At 38.2% G+C, this 21,309-nt stretch overlaps 1 protein-coding gene across 1 annotated transcript in view; it reads right to left on the bottom strand.

Annotated features, from left to right (window-relative positions):
* Positions 1–21,309, bottom strand: part of ALG13 (ALG13 UDP-N-acetylglucosaminyltransferase subunit) — a 74,740-nt gene that overhangs the window by 21,423 nt on the left and 32,008 nt on the right. The window contains 13 exon segments of the mRNA XM_027089530.1: positions 5,548–5,716; positions 6,996–7,067; positions 10,772–10,827; positions 10,924–10,956; positions 13,451–13,571; positions 13,940–14,096; positions 14,282–14,395; positions 14,972–15,218; positions 15,974–16,101; positions 17,127–17,227; positions 17,552–17,616; positions 19,238–19,346; positions 20,643–20,718. Coding sequence (XP_026945331.1) covers positions 5,548–5,716; positions 6,996–7,067; positions 10,772–10,827; positions 10,924–10,956; positions 13,451–13,571; positions 13,940–14,096; positions 14,282–14,395; positions 14,972–15,218; positions 15,974–16,101; positions 17,127–17,227; positions 17,552–17,616; positions 19,238–19,346; positions 20,643–20,718 — 1,448 coding nt within the window.

The following is a 21,309-nucleotide window of genomic DNA, read 5'->3' as shown; positions in this document are numbered from 1 at the left end:
AACTACTATGTATAAATTAATCAACAAGGATATATTGTACAGCACAGGGAAATATAGCCATTATTTAGTAATTGAACTCAACTTTTTTTTTTTTTTTTTTTTTTTTGGGGGTCCCGGGCCTCTCACTGTTTTGGCCTCTCCCATTGCGGAGCACAGGCTCCGGACGCACAGGCTCAGCGGCCATGGCTCACGGGCCCAGCCGCTCGGCGGCATGTGGGATCTTCCCGGACCGGGGCGCGAACCCATGTCCCCTGCATCAGCAGGCGGACTCTCAATCACTGTGCCACCAGGGAAGCCCTCAACTTTCTTTTAAAATGCATATTATAATACGTTCCATAAGAAAAAGCTTTTAAAACTTCCAGTTGCTCTAGAGATGCATGAGCATCTAATTCGCAGACTTAAAAGGGCTCTATGGGCTTACCAGGTACAGTTCAAGTGATGGACCCAGAACAATGGAAGCAAACTTTTCTAAAAGTGAATGGAAACCAATGAAATTCATTCAAAAAGCTTATTTCCTTGTCCATGCAGCTGCAGTCTGCTTCAGGACATTTCAGAAGAGAACGTGAATATACACAGTAAGACTCAGCTTCTCTAGAGATCAAAGGGCAGGGCCAGTACTAAAGTGCAGTGAGGTGCAAAATTTAAAGGGCCACCAAATTAAAGCAAAAAAAAAAATTCATGATGACTAAAATACCAAAATTATAAAAGATATGATCTAAGCTTGCACTTGCATGACCACAAGAGTGAGTGCCTCACTCACCTCACCCTAAGCCTGGCCCACAGTTCCTATCTTTTAAAAAAACTTTGATACTTTGTTTATCATGGATTCTTTTTTTGCATTAGTTTTGTTTTTTTTTAATAGTGCATTAAAGTATTATTTGTCTTTATCACTGTGGGGTTTTTTTTTGATACTCCCTTAAATTTTGTACCCAGAGCAGGTAAGTCACTAGCTCTGGCCCTGACAAAAGACTTGGAAACAGTTACCAAAAAACTCAGTTAACAGGATTTAATGCCTATGAAGACAATCATAATAAAAGCAATCATGGCATCTAGTTACCTGGCAGATAGGAAGTGACTTAAAGGAGGATGGGATGGGGCTGCCAGACAGACACATGAATAACAATGAGAAACCTGAGTTGTATCTAGAGGACAGGAACGACAAAGAGCAACTAAAAAGCAGCCATTACTTATTAGAGTTATAGTTGAGGTTCACAAGTGGCTCAACAAAAAGTAAAATGAAGGCCATACACATTTTTAGAAGTATCTACAAAAAAACATAAATCTGGCATTTAAAGGGTAATCTTTCAATGATTCTACATAAATGGGGTATTACAATGCCTGATTTCACCTGTCACTTGTTTTTTAAGCTCAGACATCTGCTGGAAGCAGATAGCCAACGTGTTCCCCTACAATTAGCACAAGTAGTAAAACCAGTATCTCCATTAACATTTCCAATGAAAAATTTCTGTGGTCATTAATGAACATATATTGCATGTTTTGTTCCAGGCACAGTGGCTAAGTACTTAATTTTTACATTATAAATAAAACAGATACAAAAAACAAATCAAACGAATTATTTTCAGGTGGTCACTATCCTTCAGGTGGACACTATCCAGGTTAAGAAAGAAAACTTTGCCAGCCATTTCAGAAAACTTCCATGCACTCCATCACAATCACCACCCTCTTACCCCCACCATAATCAACCACTATCCTGACTTTCATAGTAATCACTTCTTTGTAGTTTTAAGTGTTTTGTCACCCAAATGTGCATCCCTACACAGTTTTTAAAAACTGTATCTTGAACCTCTTTTAATCTATAGGTCCTTTCTCCATCCCTGTCATTTCCTTTCAATTTGTCTTTTGAAGACCCCTTGACCTGTTGAGTTTCCCAGTCTGGATTCTGCTGATTACATACTCATGGTGCATTTCAATGTGTTCTTGTATTTCCTGCAAATAGGCAGCTAGATCCAGAAGACTAGATCAGACTCAGGATTGATTCCTTTGGTAGTCTATAGGTAATGTCTCACTATCTTTGCAATCTTAGCAGCTATTGCTGTTTAATATGCATCCATTCAGTAACGACTGCAAAATGATTACATTCTGCCACTTCTTTTTCACTGATTAGAATACTAATATATAGAAATATTTCCCCTCATCTACTATTTGGTTACCCCGTATTATAGTTCATATAAGAAAGGCAGGATAAATACTTGATTCTTTCACTTTACTGTCCCGTTTTCAAGAACGTAAACTGGTTTCCTAACATCCTCTTAAGAGAACCAATTCTTTTTTCAGTTATGTATTCTTTTCAGATTATTTTCCATTATATGTTATTATTAGATATTGATTACAGTTCCCTGTGCTATACAGTAAATCCTTGTTTTTTAATCTATTTTATGTATAGTTGTGTATATATATATAGATAGATAGACAGATAGATAGATAGTTGTTAATCCCAAGGGAACCAATTTTTAAAATATCATCAGGAACTTTTAAATATATTTGACATGTTCCAATCTATTGCAATTATCATCATTGAAGCTCAAACTGTTCCATCTTTGGCCAGTGGGAACCTCTTCAAGATGGCTCGTGAGTCCTTTTGACACGACCCCCAGTACCTGTTGATAGCTTCCTTGCTATCTAGCATGACAAGATGATCCAGGCTAATCCTGAACATTTCCTGCCCAGACCTGGAACCAGAAATTTCTCCAAAAAGCTGTTTGTTTCTGTTTAAGTGAGAAGCAGCATTTCAACGTCACAAACTGAGTGCTAAAGATACTCATTGTTTCTGAGCCTTTTCAGTGGACAGAGCTAGGAAATACACAAATTTAAACATAAAATACCTCAAGTTCATACTGATACTTCTAATTCAAATGTGATACCATAAAAGTTTCTCCTTAACCTTTTTTAGTACATGTGTATTACCTTTCTTCCATACTAAGATCCCAATTTGCAAGGACACAGAGGGATAAAACTGGAATATCCCATACTCATTTGTTTTAGCCAACATTATAGTCTCTGAATAACAATCTAAGTATCTAGATAAAAGAACCTGATGTGTTTATTGAAAGCATTAAAAAATGCTTGGCACATGGTCTCTCAATTCTCCCATTTTTAAAAATAGCTATACTGTACCTATATTGTTCAAATATAAGGCTTTACATAGTATATCATCAACCTCTCAGCCCTCATTTTGTGTTAAGTATATATTTAATACTTACAATCAGGTCTTAAGCTAATGTCTTTTATTGTTTCAGTGGTCTAAAAGTCAAAATCATTCTCCAATACACTCTGTTCCTCCAATACAACTTCCTGTGATGGCAGAAATATTCTGTATCTGTGCTGTCCAATACAGTAGCCACTAGCCACGTGTGGCTTTGAGCACCTGGCATGTGGTTAGTGTGACCGAGCAACTGAAGACTTATTTTACTTAACTGTAATTAATTAAAATTTAAAGTGTCATACGTGGCTAGCAATTACCTTACTTGACAGCGTATCTTTATTAGATTCTTCAAGAAGGGCTCATGCAAATAATATTCTCTGAATTCTTATACATTACCCTTTAAGCCTGAAAATGTTTGACTGGATATAAAATCTTTGGTTCACATATCCTTTCATTATCTTAAATGTTACTCCATTTTCTTGTAGCATGAAGCATTGCTGTCAAAGTTTGACGATTATCATTTTATTTCCTTTATACTCCATAGGCTCTTTTTCTTTAAAGCCCAGTTGTTTTACTAGAATATCCTGGTGTTGGTTGCTCTGGCTCAATATTCTGCAGAGCACTGTTTCAGTATGTAGTTTTAAAGTTTTTTAATTTCAGGAAATTTTTCTGAATTATAGTTTTTAGTATTTATTCTTTTCCCTTACTTTGGTTTTCTTCTTTAGGAACTTCTATCAGTGTTGGATATCCTTTGCCTAACTTCAATATGTCACTTTTGAATCTTTCTCTTCGTTTTTTTCATTTTAGATTCCCCTCTTTCTTACATCTTTCTCTTAAAGCATTATCTGTTGTACATACTTGGTCATGTCCTTTATAGTTTAGTCTTCATTACCGAAATGACTTTCTTCTATTTCTAATGCTTTCCTGAGTTCTGTCACCTCATCCGAGTTTTTCTAATCCTGATTTGTTATTTTTAACATTTTGTGTTATTTTATTAATGTCTTTACCTCATTTTGAAATAGTTGTTGGTTTAGTTTAAGTTCTGTTTAGTGTGCACATTCTGACATGCTTTTACTGTCTAACAGGGATACTATTCTGTTTTCCTCTTAAAACACCTTTGTATGCAACCTTAGTGCTTTTCTTTCATTCATTTTTTTTAACATCTTTATTGGAGTAGAATTTCTTTACAATGGTGTGTTAGTTTCTGCTTTATAACAAAGTGAATCAGCAATACATATACATTCATTTTTATGTGAAATTATTTTTTATGAACTCTAGAACGAGATGAAATACAAGAAAGCGTTTCTAACTTCTTAGGGATCTCTATTGTTTTTGTAGTGTTTAAAAACATGACTGCTTTCCAGGATTCCTTGGCTCTGTTCTCTCAGCTTTAGTCTGGACCTGCTCTTTCCCTATCCTCATCAACTTTGATTCCACTCCCAGCAGTTTCTACCCAGTGAGGAATATTATCCTAAAAGGTAGCCCTGCCAGGTCAGTTTTCAGAGTTCTTAGGGGCAAAACTGTTCCACGTCCTTTAGTCCCTTTACCATGTACCCAAAGCACTCACCTAGTATTGGAGAGGTCAAATCCCTTCCCAGTCTTAGCTGTTCCTTCCAAATTGGCTGCCCCACTGTCCAGTGAATTCTTATTAGTTCTTTTGGGGTTCTTCTGTTCTCAGGTCCATCAGACAACATCCCCGATGCTTCTGTCTTATTGCTCCCACATTGACCCTGACAGCATGCAGGTCTTGTGACTGATGGTTTGTCCCTACCTGCTTAAATTCTGGGGTTCATGGGGAGACCTTGTCCCCTAGTTTTGTTGTTAAACATTGTCCCATGGGTATTGGTTTTGCTATTTCCATTTTTATTTGGGGACGCAGACTGAAAAGCTATGCTGTTGCTGCCACCACGTCCCCAGAATTCTGCTGAAAATTTTAAATTATATTAACTCAGTGGAATTTCACAACCACTTCATAAATTGGTACTATCAGTACCTCCAAGCTCACAGATAAGAAAGGTTCAATAATTTGTCCAAAATTACATAGCTAGTAAGTTGTAAAACCAAGATTCTAACCTGGATCTCTTAAATTCTAGAGCCAAACTTTTCAGGAATTAATTCTGTGAAGTGTGAAATACCTTTACCTTAATTTCTGTATAATAAAACTTAACTTGAAGTTTAAGAAACTAGTACAAGTCCTCTAAATTTTCAATGGGGTTAGCAAAACAATAGCTATGAAATCATACCAAAGCTAAATTTGCAAGAAAAAAAATTGAAATTTAATACTGGAGATTAAAGTAATCTTATCTAATCACTAGAATTGTTGTATGGGCATGTTCATGAATAGAAAAAGAGGCTTCCAAAGTAAGGAACCACTAATAACCTACCTGGCCTGCCTTGTGTAGGTGGAGATACAAATAGAGGCTGTATAGCATTCTGTGAGGAAATTGAAGTGGTACTACTAGCTTGATTAGCTGCTGCACAGTTAGGTAAGACTGGAGCTGGAACAATATTTGCACAGGAAGCTGCAACTGCTGCAGAATTCACCATCACCACCTGTAAGTGTGGAAGAAAGTTTAGAACTCTAAGTTTGGTTTCACAAACAATATTGGTCTCTTATCTGATCCTAAACTTCAGGAAATAGTATTCTAATAACTAAAACACCAAGAAGCCAATATTTATGTAAACCTAATACAGGAAGGTTATTTCTTTTAGAAGACCCCAGATGACTTTGAGAGATTTACTTTTTTATTTTAATATTTTTCTGGAAAGGTAATACATTAATATGATTCAAAAACCAAGTATAAAATTGTATACAATGAAAAGTTTCCTCCAACCCCTGTCCTCCATCTGCCTAGTTCCTCTCTCCACAAACAAGTAACCTCTGGGTTTCCTGAATACTATCCAGGAATTTATAGTACATATTTATTTTTACATGCATCTATGTTTCCCCACACACACTTAAAAAAAAAAAAACAAACAGAAAATGTTCTTTGCTTATTTTTTTTTTTAACTTCGTGAGACTGCAACTTGTTTCTCTGATTAGGCCACAGCATCCAATACAGGGCTGTGCACAGAAAGATGTTCAATAAATGGTAACAGATTCTTCTTCATGAACACCCTGTCCTCACCGTAGTCTCCATTTTCTTATTACCCACTGCAATGTGGCTGCTACCCTCTCTGGTTCTCAGAAACTGTATTCAAAGTCACAGTGGTCTCCATGGCAACAAATCATAGTAGACTCTTGTTAGTCCTTATGTTGCTTTACGGCTTGGCAGCAACTGACACTTGACTATTCCTTGAAACATTCTCTTCCTGGGGCTTCCATAATAATACACTCTCCTGCTTTTCCTCCCTCCTTGGCTATTCCTTCTCTACCCATTTTCTAAATGGTGATGCACAGGCTCTGTTCTAGATGCTGTTCTCAATCTCTTCCTTTTTCCAGGATGATCTTATTTACTCCTACGGTTTCAGCTACCTTTCTGATGCCAGCTTCCCATTCTATAAGAAAGCTTTACATTTTAAGTTTCAGGAAATGGCACAGACTTGACAGGTAATTTATATTAACTCACTCATTATATAAGAGGTTCAGAGTAGACTGAGTAGTCCAATGCCAGCACACAGAACAGTGTCTGGAACACAGCAGATGCTCCATCAATTTGTTAATAAATTTACTAATTCTTGTGCCAGGCACCAGGAAGTACAATAACAATTAACATAAGAATATAAGCAGCTTCTTTGAAGTATGATGAAGGGCAGAGAACAAAAAGAAAAAATTCATTTTCTTCTGTTTAGGCCACTGCAACTGACTGTAAAATAAAACTATAAAGATTACCTTCTGGGGGTAGTTGTATGAGGTAACTGTATCATGAGGAGACATAGGACATGGTCTTCTATCCTGAAGAGACTTTAATGAATACAGAAGTACAAATAAGGGGAAATCAAGAAATTAAACAATACATCAATAAAAGATCTGCTTTGTTTCAACATCTCCTAAAGATAAGTGAAAGTGATCTGTCCTAAAAGTATTCAAATTTGGAGGTGGCTACTATGATAATGCTCCAAAAGGTATCACCCTAGTGCCTGACTTAGGTGGCTGTTCTATTTCCCGTCTACAGAAATCCTGACCATATCCAACTCTAGTCCCAATGTAGATACTAAAATGTAATGGAGAATTGTAATTTAAACACTTTCTCAGTGTCCTCTCTTGCCTTAAAAAGCTCAAAATCAGTAGGGCCAGCAACAGTGTTGCTAAAAGAAAGCATTCCATCAAAAGGAACAACTTGGGACAAGGGTGGATAACTGGTTGGTCAGCTGCATCCTACCTAAGCAGGATGTAGTATAATCCAAACACCATTCCCCTTTGGCTCAAGACCTTGTCTTTGTGAAAGTAACAATGATTTTAAAAGGCTCAGAATTATGCATGACAGACTGTCATGACAGAAAAATAAACTAGCAGCAGAAGCTGGTAATAAGGACACAGAGGAAATCAGGTGAAACAATCACAGGAAACAAGAGGAACCACATTGGGACAAAGACAAGCCCAACTTAACATGGACCTAAGAGTGCATGTTTCGAAAGTCTGTGTTGAAGTACAGCCCAAGTACCGGCCAAAAAGCAAACTTTAGCCCTGGCTCAGAAGGCCCAGTGTGAATTCTAAACAATTCTAGAGAAGGATTTAGGCGAGAGTTGGGCGTGGAATTAAGAAGAAAAAATGTTCATAGTTTCTTAGAAGGTTCTGTGCCTGGAAATCTTTAAGTCCTGCATTGCTCTTCTCCCCTCAGAATGCTGTGAAAAAATTACTTAGAAAAATTACTTAGAAACTTGGTGACTGGAGAGTGGGAGTGGAGCATGTCATGAAGAGATTGAAACCTACTGGGGATGTATGATAAAGTAAGTTCAGAACAAAAAGGAACACGTGACAAGTGAGATTAAAGAGACAGAAAGAAAGTGTCTACTCCTGTCATCCCTGAAGGCGAGATTTTTACTTGCTTTTTCAACTTGGGTGGCTATTTCAAGAAATGGTGTAAAAAGCATGTGATATGAGAATAGTAATGACAGACTGAGAGGAAAAACTATTTCTCTAGCAGGGGCAAAGGAAGGAAAGGAGAAATAATGGGAAGAGAATAATACATCACAGTTTTCATCACCTTCCTAAGATGTATTGCCTAAACAGTAAAAACAAAAATTCAGTACATGAAGCTATCAAAGTTAAGATTAATCACAGAGAATAGAGGGTAGTCATTCAACTTCCTCACAAATATTCCAGCTCTCCTCCTAGGTACATGGGTAGGTTGCTCTTCCCGGCCTCATCTAATTAGGTATGGGCACATGACTTGTTTGGACAATGAAATATGAGCAGAAATATTGAGAGCCAGTGTTTAAATTCCCTATCTTCAGCTCTGCCAAGGTGACTGTGAAAGTACATGTCCATCAGCCTGGGTTCCTGAGTGACTCTGATGAACAAAGGCCTGCTACCAACCTGCACTGGACCTATAACATTAGCAAGAACAGCTGTGTTAAGCCGCTGAGATTTTGGTGGACTGTTGCTGCAGCGTAACCTAGCTTGACCAAAACAGTAATTGGTAACTAAAATTAGGGTGCTGCTGTAACAAAAACCTAACTTGAGAAGGAGATTATGAATTTGTAGCTCTTAAGGGAAGAGGTTTGGAAAACAGAATGTTAGTTTTGTGTTTTGATTACTGCTGGCAGAGTTTAGCAAGGTATTTTAAGACAGATGTGTACAGAAAAGTAGTTTGTAGGCAGGAATGAAAGGGAATAGAGTCCTTGATACTAGGACTTGTAGGGTTTGGAGAGGCAACCGCTTCAACTCAAAACTCTAAAAGATAAAACTGATAAATGCTTTGAACAACAAAGAGAAGGTAAAACTCGGCCTTGAAGGAAGACTCAAATCATTGTTAAAATATGATTGCACTAAAGTATCTCAAAGCAAGAGTCCCATTAAGGATATAACACCCAATGAATCCTTGCAGTTGGACAAAATGGCTCATGGAAAAGTATTCAAAGGTATGGCTCTTTCATCAATGCCTGATAAGCTAAAGGTATTTGCAATCAAGTAGAGACAGGGATAAGAATGCAAAGAATTATAGCAAATCTAAGTAGTATATTTATAAAAAAGAATTGTCAGTATGGCTATTGGCAAATGAAACTAATAGGAATCAGAGAAGCTGCACAATAAGTTACTCACATAGCCAAAGACACCATGAGCAGAACTAAAACTATCCAACTGAGATAAAACCACCCTTGGGCCCTCAATTTTCAATGAGTAAGAAGCAGGCTGAGAAAGCTGCTCAGTTGCCAAGAGGGATTATTCTCCAATGCCTACTTCAAATATAGCCAAGGAAGGAAGGGCCTTGGAGTACTCAAGAGCCCCAGAAAACAACGAACCAGGGAGCCTCTCCAGGGAACAGTCCCCATGCCTAGGTTGGGGGCCCTCAAAATGTCTGTCCAGCATGATGTCAGAATTGCTATGGGCCAGTAACTGTTTCTCCCATTCTGCCTGCATCTGAATGGGAAGTTCTACTGCAATTTTTCAGTCCCTGCTCTACCACTGGAGATCGGGTGTGTAGCGGGTAAATAACTTTGTAGATTTGGTTTAGGCCTCCAGATCAAGAGGAGCCACATCTGGACCAATACAAAGAGTACTACACACTTCCCAGAAACCCTGGGCTCTGAGCTTAATCACACTGAAGGGGATTTTGGGGTTGCCTCTCGTGAGGTGGAAGGAAGTATTTTGCCTGTGGGAGTTTCCACTGAATGTTGTAATCCTTAGTGCTGTTAAAATATTTCCAACTTTTTGACTTCTAGGCACAGAGAAGTTAGAGCCTTCAAGAGAAACATGCTCTGGCCGATGAAAAAGAAATGGAGGGCTTCCCTGGTGGCGCAGTGGTTGGGAGTCCGCCTGCCGGTGCAGGGGACGCGGGTTCGTGCCCCGGTCCGGGAGGATCCCGCGTGCCGCAGAGCGGCAGGGCCCGTGAGCCATGGCCGCTGAGCCTGCGCGTCCGGAGCCTGTGCTCCGCAATGGGAGAGGCCACAGCAGTGAGAGGCCCGCGTACCGCAAAAAAAAAAAAAAAAAAAGAAATGGAAAAGAAAGTGATATGTGTCGTCTCCAGGTAGAAACTGTAAGAGCCAGTGCACCATTCACTACCTTTTGTTTCCTGCCTTAGCAATCATGGATGGAGCTTCCATCAGCTTAAGTCCCTAAGCAGAGTCCTCCTGCAGACCTCCACTACACATGTAGCATAACCAAGAAGTAAACTCTTGTTATATTAAGTACCTGAGATTTATGGCCCATTGTTACTCTGTTAGAAAGATCATGATAAAATCCTCTAAAAAAATCATCATCGCCAATGTTCAAATTTCCTCTTGTATCAACACATATTCGGAACATCTCTATGATAATTTCTAGAAGGGGTGTGATCTCGGATGAGTTAATTTCTGGGCCTCAATTTCTTTATCTACAAAATGGGAATGATACCCTAATACCTCATAGGATTGTTCTGATTTAAATACATTTATATGTATAGCACTCAGAACAGTGTTCTAGTACACAGGAGCTATATGTGTTTGTCATTATTATTAAATACCTACCAAGTTTGCTGTAGATTCAGTTGTGCTGTAAACACCTGAAGTTTCATAGTCTTGTTCTAGAGGATACAGCCAAAGTAAAAATAATGAGCACTATTCTATAGTTTGAAATTTTATAAATAATGAGTATCAGATTTTACCTAGATCTCACTGACCTGAAGGATAAATATATTCTTCATGATATCCCCCTAGAAAAAAAAGACAGAAAAAGTGTGTTTATGTAGGAATTCTTGCTCAGAGAACCAGATGGCCAGCACTTGCTTCTTCTCAAGTTTTATGGATATATGTTCAAAACTAAAATGTATACATCCTTGAAACAAGTGATTTGAGCTTTCATACTACTCAACAGATATTAAAGCCAGAGACTGGCTGTAAACAGTACAAATTTCTCCTTTGAAAATTCCCTTAGTTCTTAAGAGTTCAGACAGACGTGAAAAACCCACTTGCGTCCAATTCTGGTGGTAGAGTATGGTGATTAACTTCACTGGCTCTGGAGTTAGGACTGTCTAGATTTGAATCCTGATTAACTATATCACTTTAGGCAGGTTATTTAATCTTTCTTAATTTCTTCACTGTAAAACAGGGTTAACAGTACCTAGCTCACAGTGGGGTGAAAAGAACACAGCATGATGCTTGGCATATAGTAAATGGTGATTATAAAGTAATCTGAGTATAATAACCAGTAGTTTGCTTAGGTGAAAGTTAAAGGAATATGGCACGCTTCATCAGTTTTTCAGCCTGATTCAGGTAAATAATACATTTACAATCAGTTTGTTCTCAAAATATGGCTTAGAGGACTGAAGTACTTTGCTCTAAGATTGCTACACCATTGAAATTCAGAGAAAGTCAATCTTCAACTGGATAGTTTTCCAGCAAATAACACCCCAAAGGTCAAAACTGGATTGATTCTTAAACATGTCACTTATCCAACACACATGCAGGTAACCCTCCAGACAACAGGATTTAAGGTGAGAATGAATATTTGGTTACTCTGAATATGCCACTATAGGTGAACAGTACATATGAAGATACCCACTGTGCTAAAAGGAAAAGTAAAAGGGTCATCCTGAGTAAAAGAGCAGAGAATACGCATACTCAGGCACATGCATGCACACTAAGTTCTTAGAAATATCTATTTTCTCCAACATAAGTAGCAGAAAGAATATCACAAGAAAATACATTGACCAGTAAGTCAAATCATTCAGACTGCCTCTTACCTCCTTAATCCACCCAATTCCTCCAGAATTGTTTCAGTAGGCATATTTCATTTTACAGAAAAGTGGTAAAAAAAAATAAGCACACCCAATGATGAGAGGCACTCTAACAACTATAAAGGTTATGTATACATGCTTTAGAGTCAGATAAACCCAAATTCAAAATTGATCTCTGCCAGTCACAAAGGACCACATATTGCATGATTCCTTTTATATGAAATGTCCAGAATAGGCAAATCCATTAAGACAGAAAGCAGACTGATGGTTACCTACCACTAGGGGCAGAGGGAGGGGATGCTGGGGGGTAATGAGGAATGACGGCTAATGAGTACAGGGTTTCTTTTTCTAAAATTGATTGTGGTGATGTATGCAACTTTGTGACTATACTAAAAACCACTGAATTGCACTTTAAACATTGAATTGTACACGTTAGGTTAATTGTATAGTATGTAGATTATATCTAAATAAAACTGTTATAAAAAAGATTAAATCTCTGCCACTTACCAAAAGTATGACTTTGGCCATGTCATTTACCCTCTGAACCTCAATTTCCTCATATAAAAAATAAAGAAGGGCTTCCCTAGTGGGAAGAATTGGTTAAGAATCCCCCTGCCAATGCAGGGGACAAGGGTTCGAGCCCTGGTCCAGGAAGATCCCACATGCCGCAGAGCAACTAAGCCCGTGCGCCCCAACTACTGAGCCTGCACTCTAGAGCCCGCGCGCACCAACTACTGAGCCTGCGCTCTAGAGCCCGTGCGCCCCAACTACTGAAGCCCGCACACCTAGAGCCCGTGCTCCACAAGAGAAGGCACCGCAATGAGAAGCCCATGCACCATAACGAAGAGTAGCCCCAGCTCGCCGCAACTAGATAAAGCCCGCACGCAGCAATAAAGACCCAATGCAGCCAAAAATAAATAAAAATAAATTTATTAAAAAATTTTTAATAAAAAAATAATAAAATAAAGATACCATATTCCTCAGAGTGATAAAATATTATATTGCTTAGTACAGCACATGGCCATTAGAACTCAATGAATAGTAATGTTTATAGATCAAGTAGATTTCTTTGGGCAACGAAATTATTTCACAGCAGTCTTGTAAAATAAGAGTCACATGAAAAGCCTAAAATAGTTATACAAATGGCGAGGACAACATGAATAGTTCCTCACTAATAAGGAACAGATATTTTCCATACTGAAATCTCACCAAATCAAAACTCACTGAAGACCTATGCAGAGAGCTGAAAGTTTTAACAATGTAGTGGCCTACAGAAATAGAAGTCTGTCTTTCTGAAAAATACCAAGACATCTTCAAAAACCTAGCAAGCTCTGATACAAGAACTGATAACTCTTTCAAAATGAGTTGCCAGACAGAGTGAGACCACCCCCCCAAACCAAAACTTTAGCCTTGTTGTGCTAATACCACAAGAATCATCTTTTAAAAAAATATTTAACTGGAACTGACTCACCATTGTCATTCTGGCCATCACCTTCCTCTGAATTCAGAGTCTGTTTGCCTGAGCTATGTCCTCGCCTTGCAACATGGTATCTCGAAGTAGCAGGAACCATTGTAGAGGGCCCTCCATGATTCTGTACCAAAGAAATACACACATACACATGCAGTTCTCCCTATATAGTCAGAGAAAAAGCTATAAATATTTTAAATTTACTTTAGAATCAAAAATATGTGAGGAAATAATGATCAAGAAAACAGAAGATTTTAGCCCATACTTATATAGGCAAGATTATTTGTCCACCTCTACTCCTCCTCTATAAGAACAGCTTAAAAACACATTCTCTGCAATTTTTAAAAGCTCTAGGATGAAAACTCATGTTTTCCAGGAGGGGCTTTATTTGGTCATTTGTAAAACAGCTAAAATGTATCCATATTACCTTCACTTAAAAAAGTACAATAAAAAAAGTAAATAGCTTTTTGAGTAAAATTTTGACCTACTTACAGGTAAAGTTGGATAAGCAGTCTCATCCCCTTCTTCAACTTCATAAAAAGTAATGGTTTCTTCCAAGCCCCTGGGTATCTGTCCATTCTCTGGAACAAAGCTAAACTGGCACTCCTTATTCATACAATGCATCTGGCGGTGACTACGTCTAAAGGAACTTAAGTAGTTTGCAGAGTGAGAAGGGGAAAAAAAGATAAAGTATGGTAGTAACTTGTTTCTAATTTCTAAGTAACAGTTCAAACATCTCAATGTTGACACTTTAAATTTTAGTCCATATATTTACTGCACAGCAACAAAGTCAGACTCACTCATTTTCTCTTTCAACACTTAAAATTCACTTACCGAGATCTATAAGAGAAGTTATCATAGCTCTGGCAGCACCTTTTACCTGGGCCAGGGTAAAAAGCAACTTTAGGGCTTGCCATGTTGTGCCTGTTTATAAAGCGAGGTGAATCTCTAAGAATAAAGGGGAAAAAAACCAGAACTCTTCATTTACTAGTGCTTGAGTAGTCAGTCTTTGTAGTTAAATAGAATTAACATATCCTTCTAAAAATGACCACATAGAAAGAGCTTTGCTTTCCTCACTACTGACATTAGGCCTATTCATTTTTTTTAAATTGCAGTATAGTTGCTTGACAATGTTGCGTTAATTTCTGCTGTACAGCAAAGTGATTCAGTTATACATATACATACATTCTTTTTTTATATTCTTTCCCATTACGGTTTGGCCTATTCGTTATTGACAGACACAGTGCCATATACATGGCACTCAGCTTGATGGCATTCTATCTTCTAGGATCTCTTCAACTGCTCCATCGTATTTTCCTAGACTATGAGAATACAAATCTTCAATAAATTTGACAAGAATTTAAGTATACATCAGTTCCATCCGTTACGCTCCCTTCAGGCAGAGATTATAAAAGAAATCTAAACTATTAAGATATTTCTAAATTCTACTGTAATTCTGCCCAGGAATTATTTCCAATGTCTAAACAGAGATGTACATTATCTTGAAAGTCAGTTAAGACCTACCTGGGCATGCCATATCCCCGACCTTGTCCCTGAGATGAATGTTGAGGATGAAAATGTTCATTAGACGTAACACCGCCAGCTGTCTGTGAGTAGTGCATTGGAGAATCATGCCCATAACGCATACTGTGCTGAAGCCTGGGTGGGAGGAGGGGGTCTCCCCTGCTGTAAGCCATAGTCATATAAACCTCTTTCCCTCTAATTTTCTTGAACATCTTCCTCCGTTGTTTCACGTCCATCTCTGACATAGCTTTCAAGCAAACAAAGAAGCAATAAGCTTCAAAACCAAAGCAAAAGGTCCAGTGTCTCCCACAAATGTCTAAGACTCTCAGATGTTTTACTTAGGAAAACCATATGAATACAGGGAAGGAACTTCTGTATTTTCAAAGGATGTACTAGGTCTTTCATTCAGAAGGGCAAAACCAGCAAGTAACTTCTGTATCAATGGACATCTCAGCACTACCTTTAGTATAGGCAACTTTGGTCATCAAAACATAGAGTCGGTCATCCAGTCATCTACGTTACTGTTATCCAAAAAATTATATCTATTAATAGACATATTAAGACGGCTGCTTCCAGCGTCTCTGGCTGCTTCTATGAGGTGTTTTCCTAGTTCTTTGAGAAATCTTTTCCTTCAAGTTTTAGAAATTAAAAGCCACTCCACCTTAAGCTTAAACAAAGTCACCTAAACAGTAGTTCTCAGCCAGGGACAATTTTGCCCCTCCCTTTCTTGAGGCACATTTGGCAATGTCTGGAGACATTTTTGGTTGTCATAACTTGGAGAAGGATGCTGCTGGCATCTAGTAGATAGAGACCAGGGATGCTAAGCATCCTACAATGCACAGGACAGCTCCCTACAACGAAGTATTATCCACCCTAAAAAGTCAGTAGTGCTGAAGCTGAGAAACTCTAACCCAGAATAAGACTTAATGTTCCAGCTTTTTTTTTTTAAGTGCAATGTAGGTAAATACAAGAGGAAAATAATAAAACCTTCAGCATACAAACCCATTTCTGGGACACAGCCCCAGGAAATTTTCTGGTAACCTCTTCCTTTCCTACTGGGTATAACATTCCCGGCAGGACCAGGTGTCACTTGTGTAACTGGTTTTAAGTTAGCCAGTGGAACAACATACCTTAAACGTAAAGATACCACCATTAAGCCATTGCAACACAGACTTAATTCTCATTTGATACATATACCTGATCCCTCCTGCTTCATTTTCAAGTGTTTTCTACTTAAACCTGTTAACACTAGCTTCCTCATTGAGGTTTTCTTTTTATGTTAAAAAACCTAAGAGCAGTTTGTACAATTTCACAGCTGTCTGTGGCACATATCATGCTCAGGAGGAAAGACTGTGGTAGACTAATTTACAAATATTTGTTGCCTCTCCTTGAAGAAGGATTATATTTTCTCACCCCATTGACTTTAGGCTTAGTTATGTAACCTATTTTGGCCAGGAAAATTTGAGCAGGTGCTTTAAAAACCAGCACACAGTTCGTCATGTTTTCATTTTTTCCCTGCCTGTGATCCTGGCAGCATATGTCTGGATAGAGCCATTGTCAACCTGGGTCCCCTTTGCTGACCTACTATGAACATGCTAAATGAGCAAGAAATGAACTTTTAAGTTGCCAAGAGTCTTTGGTTGTTAGGGCAGCATTACCTACTTTAATGGTTCTCAAAGTGGACCAACAGCATTAGCATCACCTGGAAACTTGTTAGAAGTTCAAATTCTTGGGCCCCACCACAAACTTACTAAATCAAACTTTGGGGGTGGAGCTCATCAATCTGTATTTTAACAAGCTCTCCCGGTAATTCTGGGGTATGTTAAAGTTTGAGAACAGATGGACTAGCCTATCTTGATATTGGCAGAGGCTCAGTTAGCAAACTAGCTTTCCAGTTAGTATAGTTTTATATCAGAATTCTGTTGTACTTAGTATTTCTAGTAAGTTGGCTATTACCCAGGATTTTGAAACTTATGCATAGGTATACTGAAATTTCACACTTCACCATATGCTTTTACAACTGACGATAAGTCACCTTAGGCCAGTACCAGATATAACTTTGGTTCTCTTACTAGCATCCTGGTAACTCTCAATATTACAAAAAGGCATCAAAAGCCAAAGATTTTAGTAATTCAACAAATTATTATATCCTTACTTGTCTGCCAATTCTTCAATGAAGACTGTTACAGAATTGCTTTCATTTCCAACTTCCTGAATATGAGCATTATAATATCTTCCGCCTGATTCCAAATGAACCTGAAAGAGGGGAAGAGACAGTAAGAAAACATCTAGTCTCGAGGCAGATCTGGCTTTTGCCAAACAAAAACACTACTTCTCCTCCCAAGTGAAGTTCAGTATCTACTTATTAAGGCAGTTGATAATCAACACTGCCAGTCCAGTTCAATGGAGGCTGCACATGCTGAAACAGTGTTACATCTAATCACAAGTTTGTAATTAAAATTTAACCAAACATTAAAAAAATCCTAGCATTTTGTAAATTAGTTTTGTTGAACTCATATTAATGACTAAAACCACAATCTCAGAAAAACAAATTACTGATTCTTTAAAGAAGGAACTAACCTGACATTTGTCTCCCAAATAGTACTGTCTCCCAGCATACTCCATGTAATCAGATTTTTGAAGTTCTATGAAAGAAAATGAAGATTCAAGCTCAATCGAACTGGTTCCTTTGCTGTTTTACATCATTTCATTTTCTTATTTACTTTTACCACAGTGTTTTTGACAATGCTACCACTGTAAGCTAAAATCTGGAGGGAAAATGTCCTAAAGGGTCATTCCATCACTCTTGATGGGTTATTCTTGTGGTCAATCTAAGGAGACCTGCCAGAATAGTTTTGTGCTATAAAACACAAACAGGTGGAAATTGGGAGGTTGTAATCTTAGAGTTGGTCATATACCAACAAGGTACAGTTTGAAAGTAACACACTTCAATTTTTAAAAAAAAGGAAAAAAAAACCACTGTGTAGCTTCTTCAAAGCAATACAGTTTACCCTTGAACAGCACGGGTTTAAACTGCATGTATCCACTCATATGCGGATTTTTTTCAATAGTACTACAAGTACCAAGGTTGTTGAATCTGAGGATGTAGAACTGAGAATACAGAGGAACTGGGAATGCTGAAGGCTGACTACAAATTATATCTGGATTTTCAACTGCTTAGGGGGTCAGCAGCCCTAACCCCCACATTGTTCAAGGATCAACTGTGTTTTCATTGTGTTCCACAAGGTATTAACCTCATTCTAGATTATTAACTATACCTAGGTTCACCGCCGAGGTTCAAGGAGTTGAATATGAAACATTAAAGGCTACCTTGATGGCAGAACTTTATAGACCTACTTTGATCAACTTAGTTATCTTATAAGGGGAGAGAAACAATTACTTATTTCAAGGGTTGGCAAACTTTCTCTGTAAAGAGCCATATAGTAAATATTTTACAGTTTGTGGGCCATAGGCTTCCCTGGTGGCGCAGTGGTTGAGAGTCCGCCTGCCGATGCAGGGGACGTGGGTTCGTGTCCCGGTCTGGGAAGATCCCACATGCTGCGGAGTGGCTGGGCCCGTGAGCCATGGCCGCTGAGCCTGCGCATCCGGAGCCTGTGCTCCGCAACGGGGGAGGCCACAACAGTTAGAGGCCCGCATACCGCAAAAAAAATAAAATAAAATAAATTAAAAAAAATAAAGTTTGTGGGCCATACAGACTCTTGCAATTATTCAAGTCTGTCATAAAACTTTATGGACACTTAAAATTGAATTTCATATAATTTTCATGTATCACAATACACTGTTCTTTTAATTTTTCCCTGACACTTAAAATATAAAAACCATTCTTAGCTCACAGACCATACAAAAACAGGTGGCAGACTGGATTTGATTCACAGGTCATAGTTTGCCAACACCTGACCTATTCATCTATCAGTGAGGGCAGTCTTGACACATTAAACCTAAGATGAACTTATTTCCACTTACAAGTTTCTGGTACTCTTAAAGTTATCTAAAGACACACAGTCTTTGCACAGTTGAAGTCCCTGATGAACATCAGACTCTAAAAGATCCCTCCCCAGTTCTAAACCTATTTGTTTCCTCCTTTGGATGTAAATCATGTATTGAGTAGGCTAAAAAGTACCATATAAACATATAAAAGTGGGTTTTTTTAATAACAGTGGTTTGAAAACACCTCTTATTAAAAAAATTTGCAAAATTATTCTAGATCTGTCAGGATTCAAAAATATCCTGTTGATGTTTCATTACCTTTTCTGCTGTCCAGCCAAACATCAAATTCTACATTACGATAGATTTCTGGATCCAGGGCTTTGAGCACCTTATAAGGGAAGAGCATCTTTGATGGATTTTCTGGAGTCTAAAACAAAAATAATCATGCTACAAACTCACCATCCTTAAGTCTTCATTCTATGAAGAAGGAAGAAATAAGGTTCTTTTCTTCCTTTTTTAAAACTATGTACATATAGGCCTTTCCTTCTTTATTAAAAGAAATAGGACTTCCCTGGTGGCACAGTGGTTAAGAATCCACCTGCCAATGCAGAGGACATGGGTTTGAGCCCTGGTCCGGGAAGATCCCACATGCATCGGAGCAGCTAAGCACGTGCACCACAACTACTGAAGCCCGCACACCTGGAGCCCGTGCTCCGCAACAAGAGAAGCCCCAGCAATGAGAAGACTGAGCACCGCAATGAAGAGTAGCCCCGCTCACCACAACTAGAGAAAGCCCGCGCACTGCAACGAAGACCCAACATAGCCTAAATAAATAAATAAACCTTCATTAAAAAAAAAAGAAAAGCCACAATAAATTTTACTGTATTTTTTAAAAATCAGGAGTCTAAATAAGCAATATGCAGAAATCTAAAAGGTTATAGATGGCAGAAGGGAAATACTGTCTAAAGCAGCCAATACTCAGGAGATACATAAATCAATGCAACACAGACCAGAATTAAAGATTCAGTCAGGGCTATTCAACAAGTCTCATCTTAATATGCATACAGAGGTGCAAGTGTTTCTGTACCCTAGACACCTAGACAAATCTGAAAAGGTTACTTCATTTTGGTCAAAATCTGCTACAATTTCCAAAAGAATTATCTTTTTCTTCTGCTTTCCTAGAATTTCATGGTATTCCATACTGTTTCCAAATTACCAGCACTTGGGGGCATACACAGAGATTGTTCTAGTAGTATTTGCCCTATTTAGCTAGTCTCAAACTGAAGGTCTGCTTGATATTAGACCTATACAGGTGGTAAAATTCCTCCTGTTTCTCCAACTAGGATTACTACCTATTTTCTGAGTAAAATAGGAATAAACCTTACTCTCTTTAATAACAAAAAGAAACCTCAGCATCAGAAGACTGATTACAAACTAAATATCTATTGGGTTTCTAATATTACTTTAACTTGAAAACAACAGCTTCTGAAATTTCTCAAGTGTTCAGAGTTAAATTTGAAAAAAATTTACAATTCCATAGGAACAAAAATTCAGAGAACATTAAGCACACATTTTACATTTCAGATCAAGACTTACACGAAGGAAAACATCAGCTCTTCCCCCACCCCATATAACTAAAATGGACCATCTGACATTAACTAGTTTAAGTTATGATACTGCAAGCCAAGATTATGAAAATTCTTTGCCCTAGAAGATCTCAAACCTTTGCTTCTTCTGTTCCTTGATTGTACCCCTCTGGTATATTTTCAACATTGCAGCAGGCACCCCACTCTTCAGTCCTAATTGAAAAGATTTAGAACAAAGAGCTTTATATAAATGCAGGAGCTAAGTCGTAAGTCTAATGACTATACCACCATCTAGTGGTAAAGTAGCTCAGTTCTAAAAATGAGGCAAATACATTTTCATCCCAGCATTTACATTTATGCTTCTTTTTTTTAAGTACGTGCTACAAATACCTCCTATATATTTCATACCTCCTGTGGGGACACAATCTTAAGATGGTCACTATGATCCCCACCTCCTGGTGTTCACACTCTTGTATGATTTCCCTCCAAGTTTGCGTCTAACCAATAGACAGGATGTATATCATTACACTATATAAGAATGTAGTGCCTGTCTTGCTGATCTCTCTCTCTTGCTGACTATAAGGAAGCAAGCAGACATGTTCACCAACCCCATGTGGCAAGGAGCTGAGGGTTATTCTGGCTGACAGCCAGCAAAAAGCTGAAGTTCTCAGTCCTACAGCTGCAAGGAATTGAATACTACCAAGAACCATGTGGATCCTTCCCCAAAGCTCCAGATGAGAACTCAATCTTGGCTAAAACCCTCATTACATTCTTGTGAGATCCTAAGCAGAAGACCCAGATAAG

The sequence above is a fragment of the Aethalodelphis obliquidens genome, unplaced genomic scaffold, assembly GCF_003676395.1.
Source record: "Aethalodelphis obliquidens isolate GAN/ISIS:26980383/991018 unplaced genomic scaffold, ASM367639v1 scaffold66, whole genome shotgun sequence".
Taxonomy (NCBI): Eukaryota; Metazoa; Chordata; class Mammalia; order Artiodactyla; family Delphinidae; genus Aethalodelphis; species Aethalodelphis obliquidens.
Note: the sequence above shows the minus strand (reverse complement) of the source record. Positions and strands in the feature narration are given on the sequence as shown.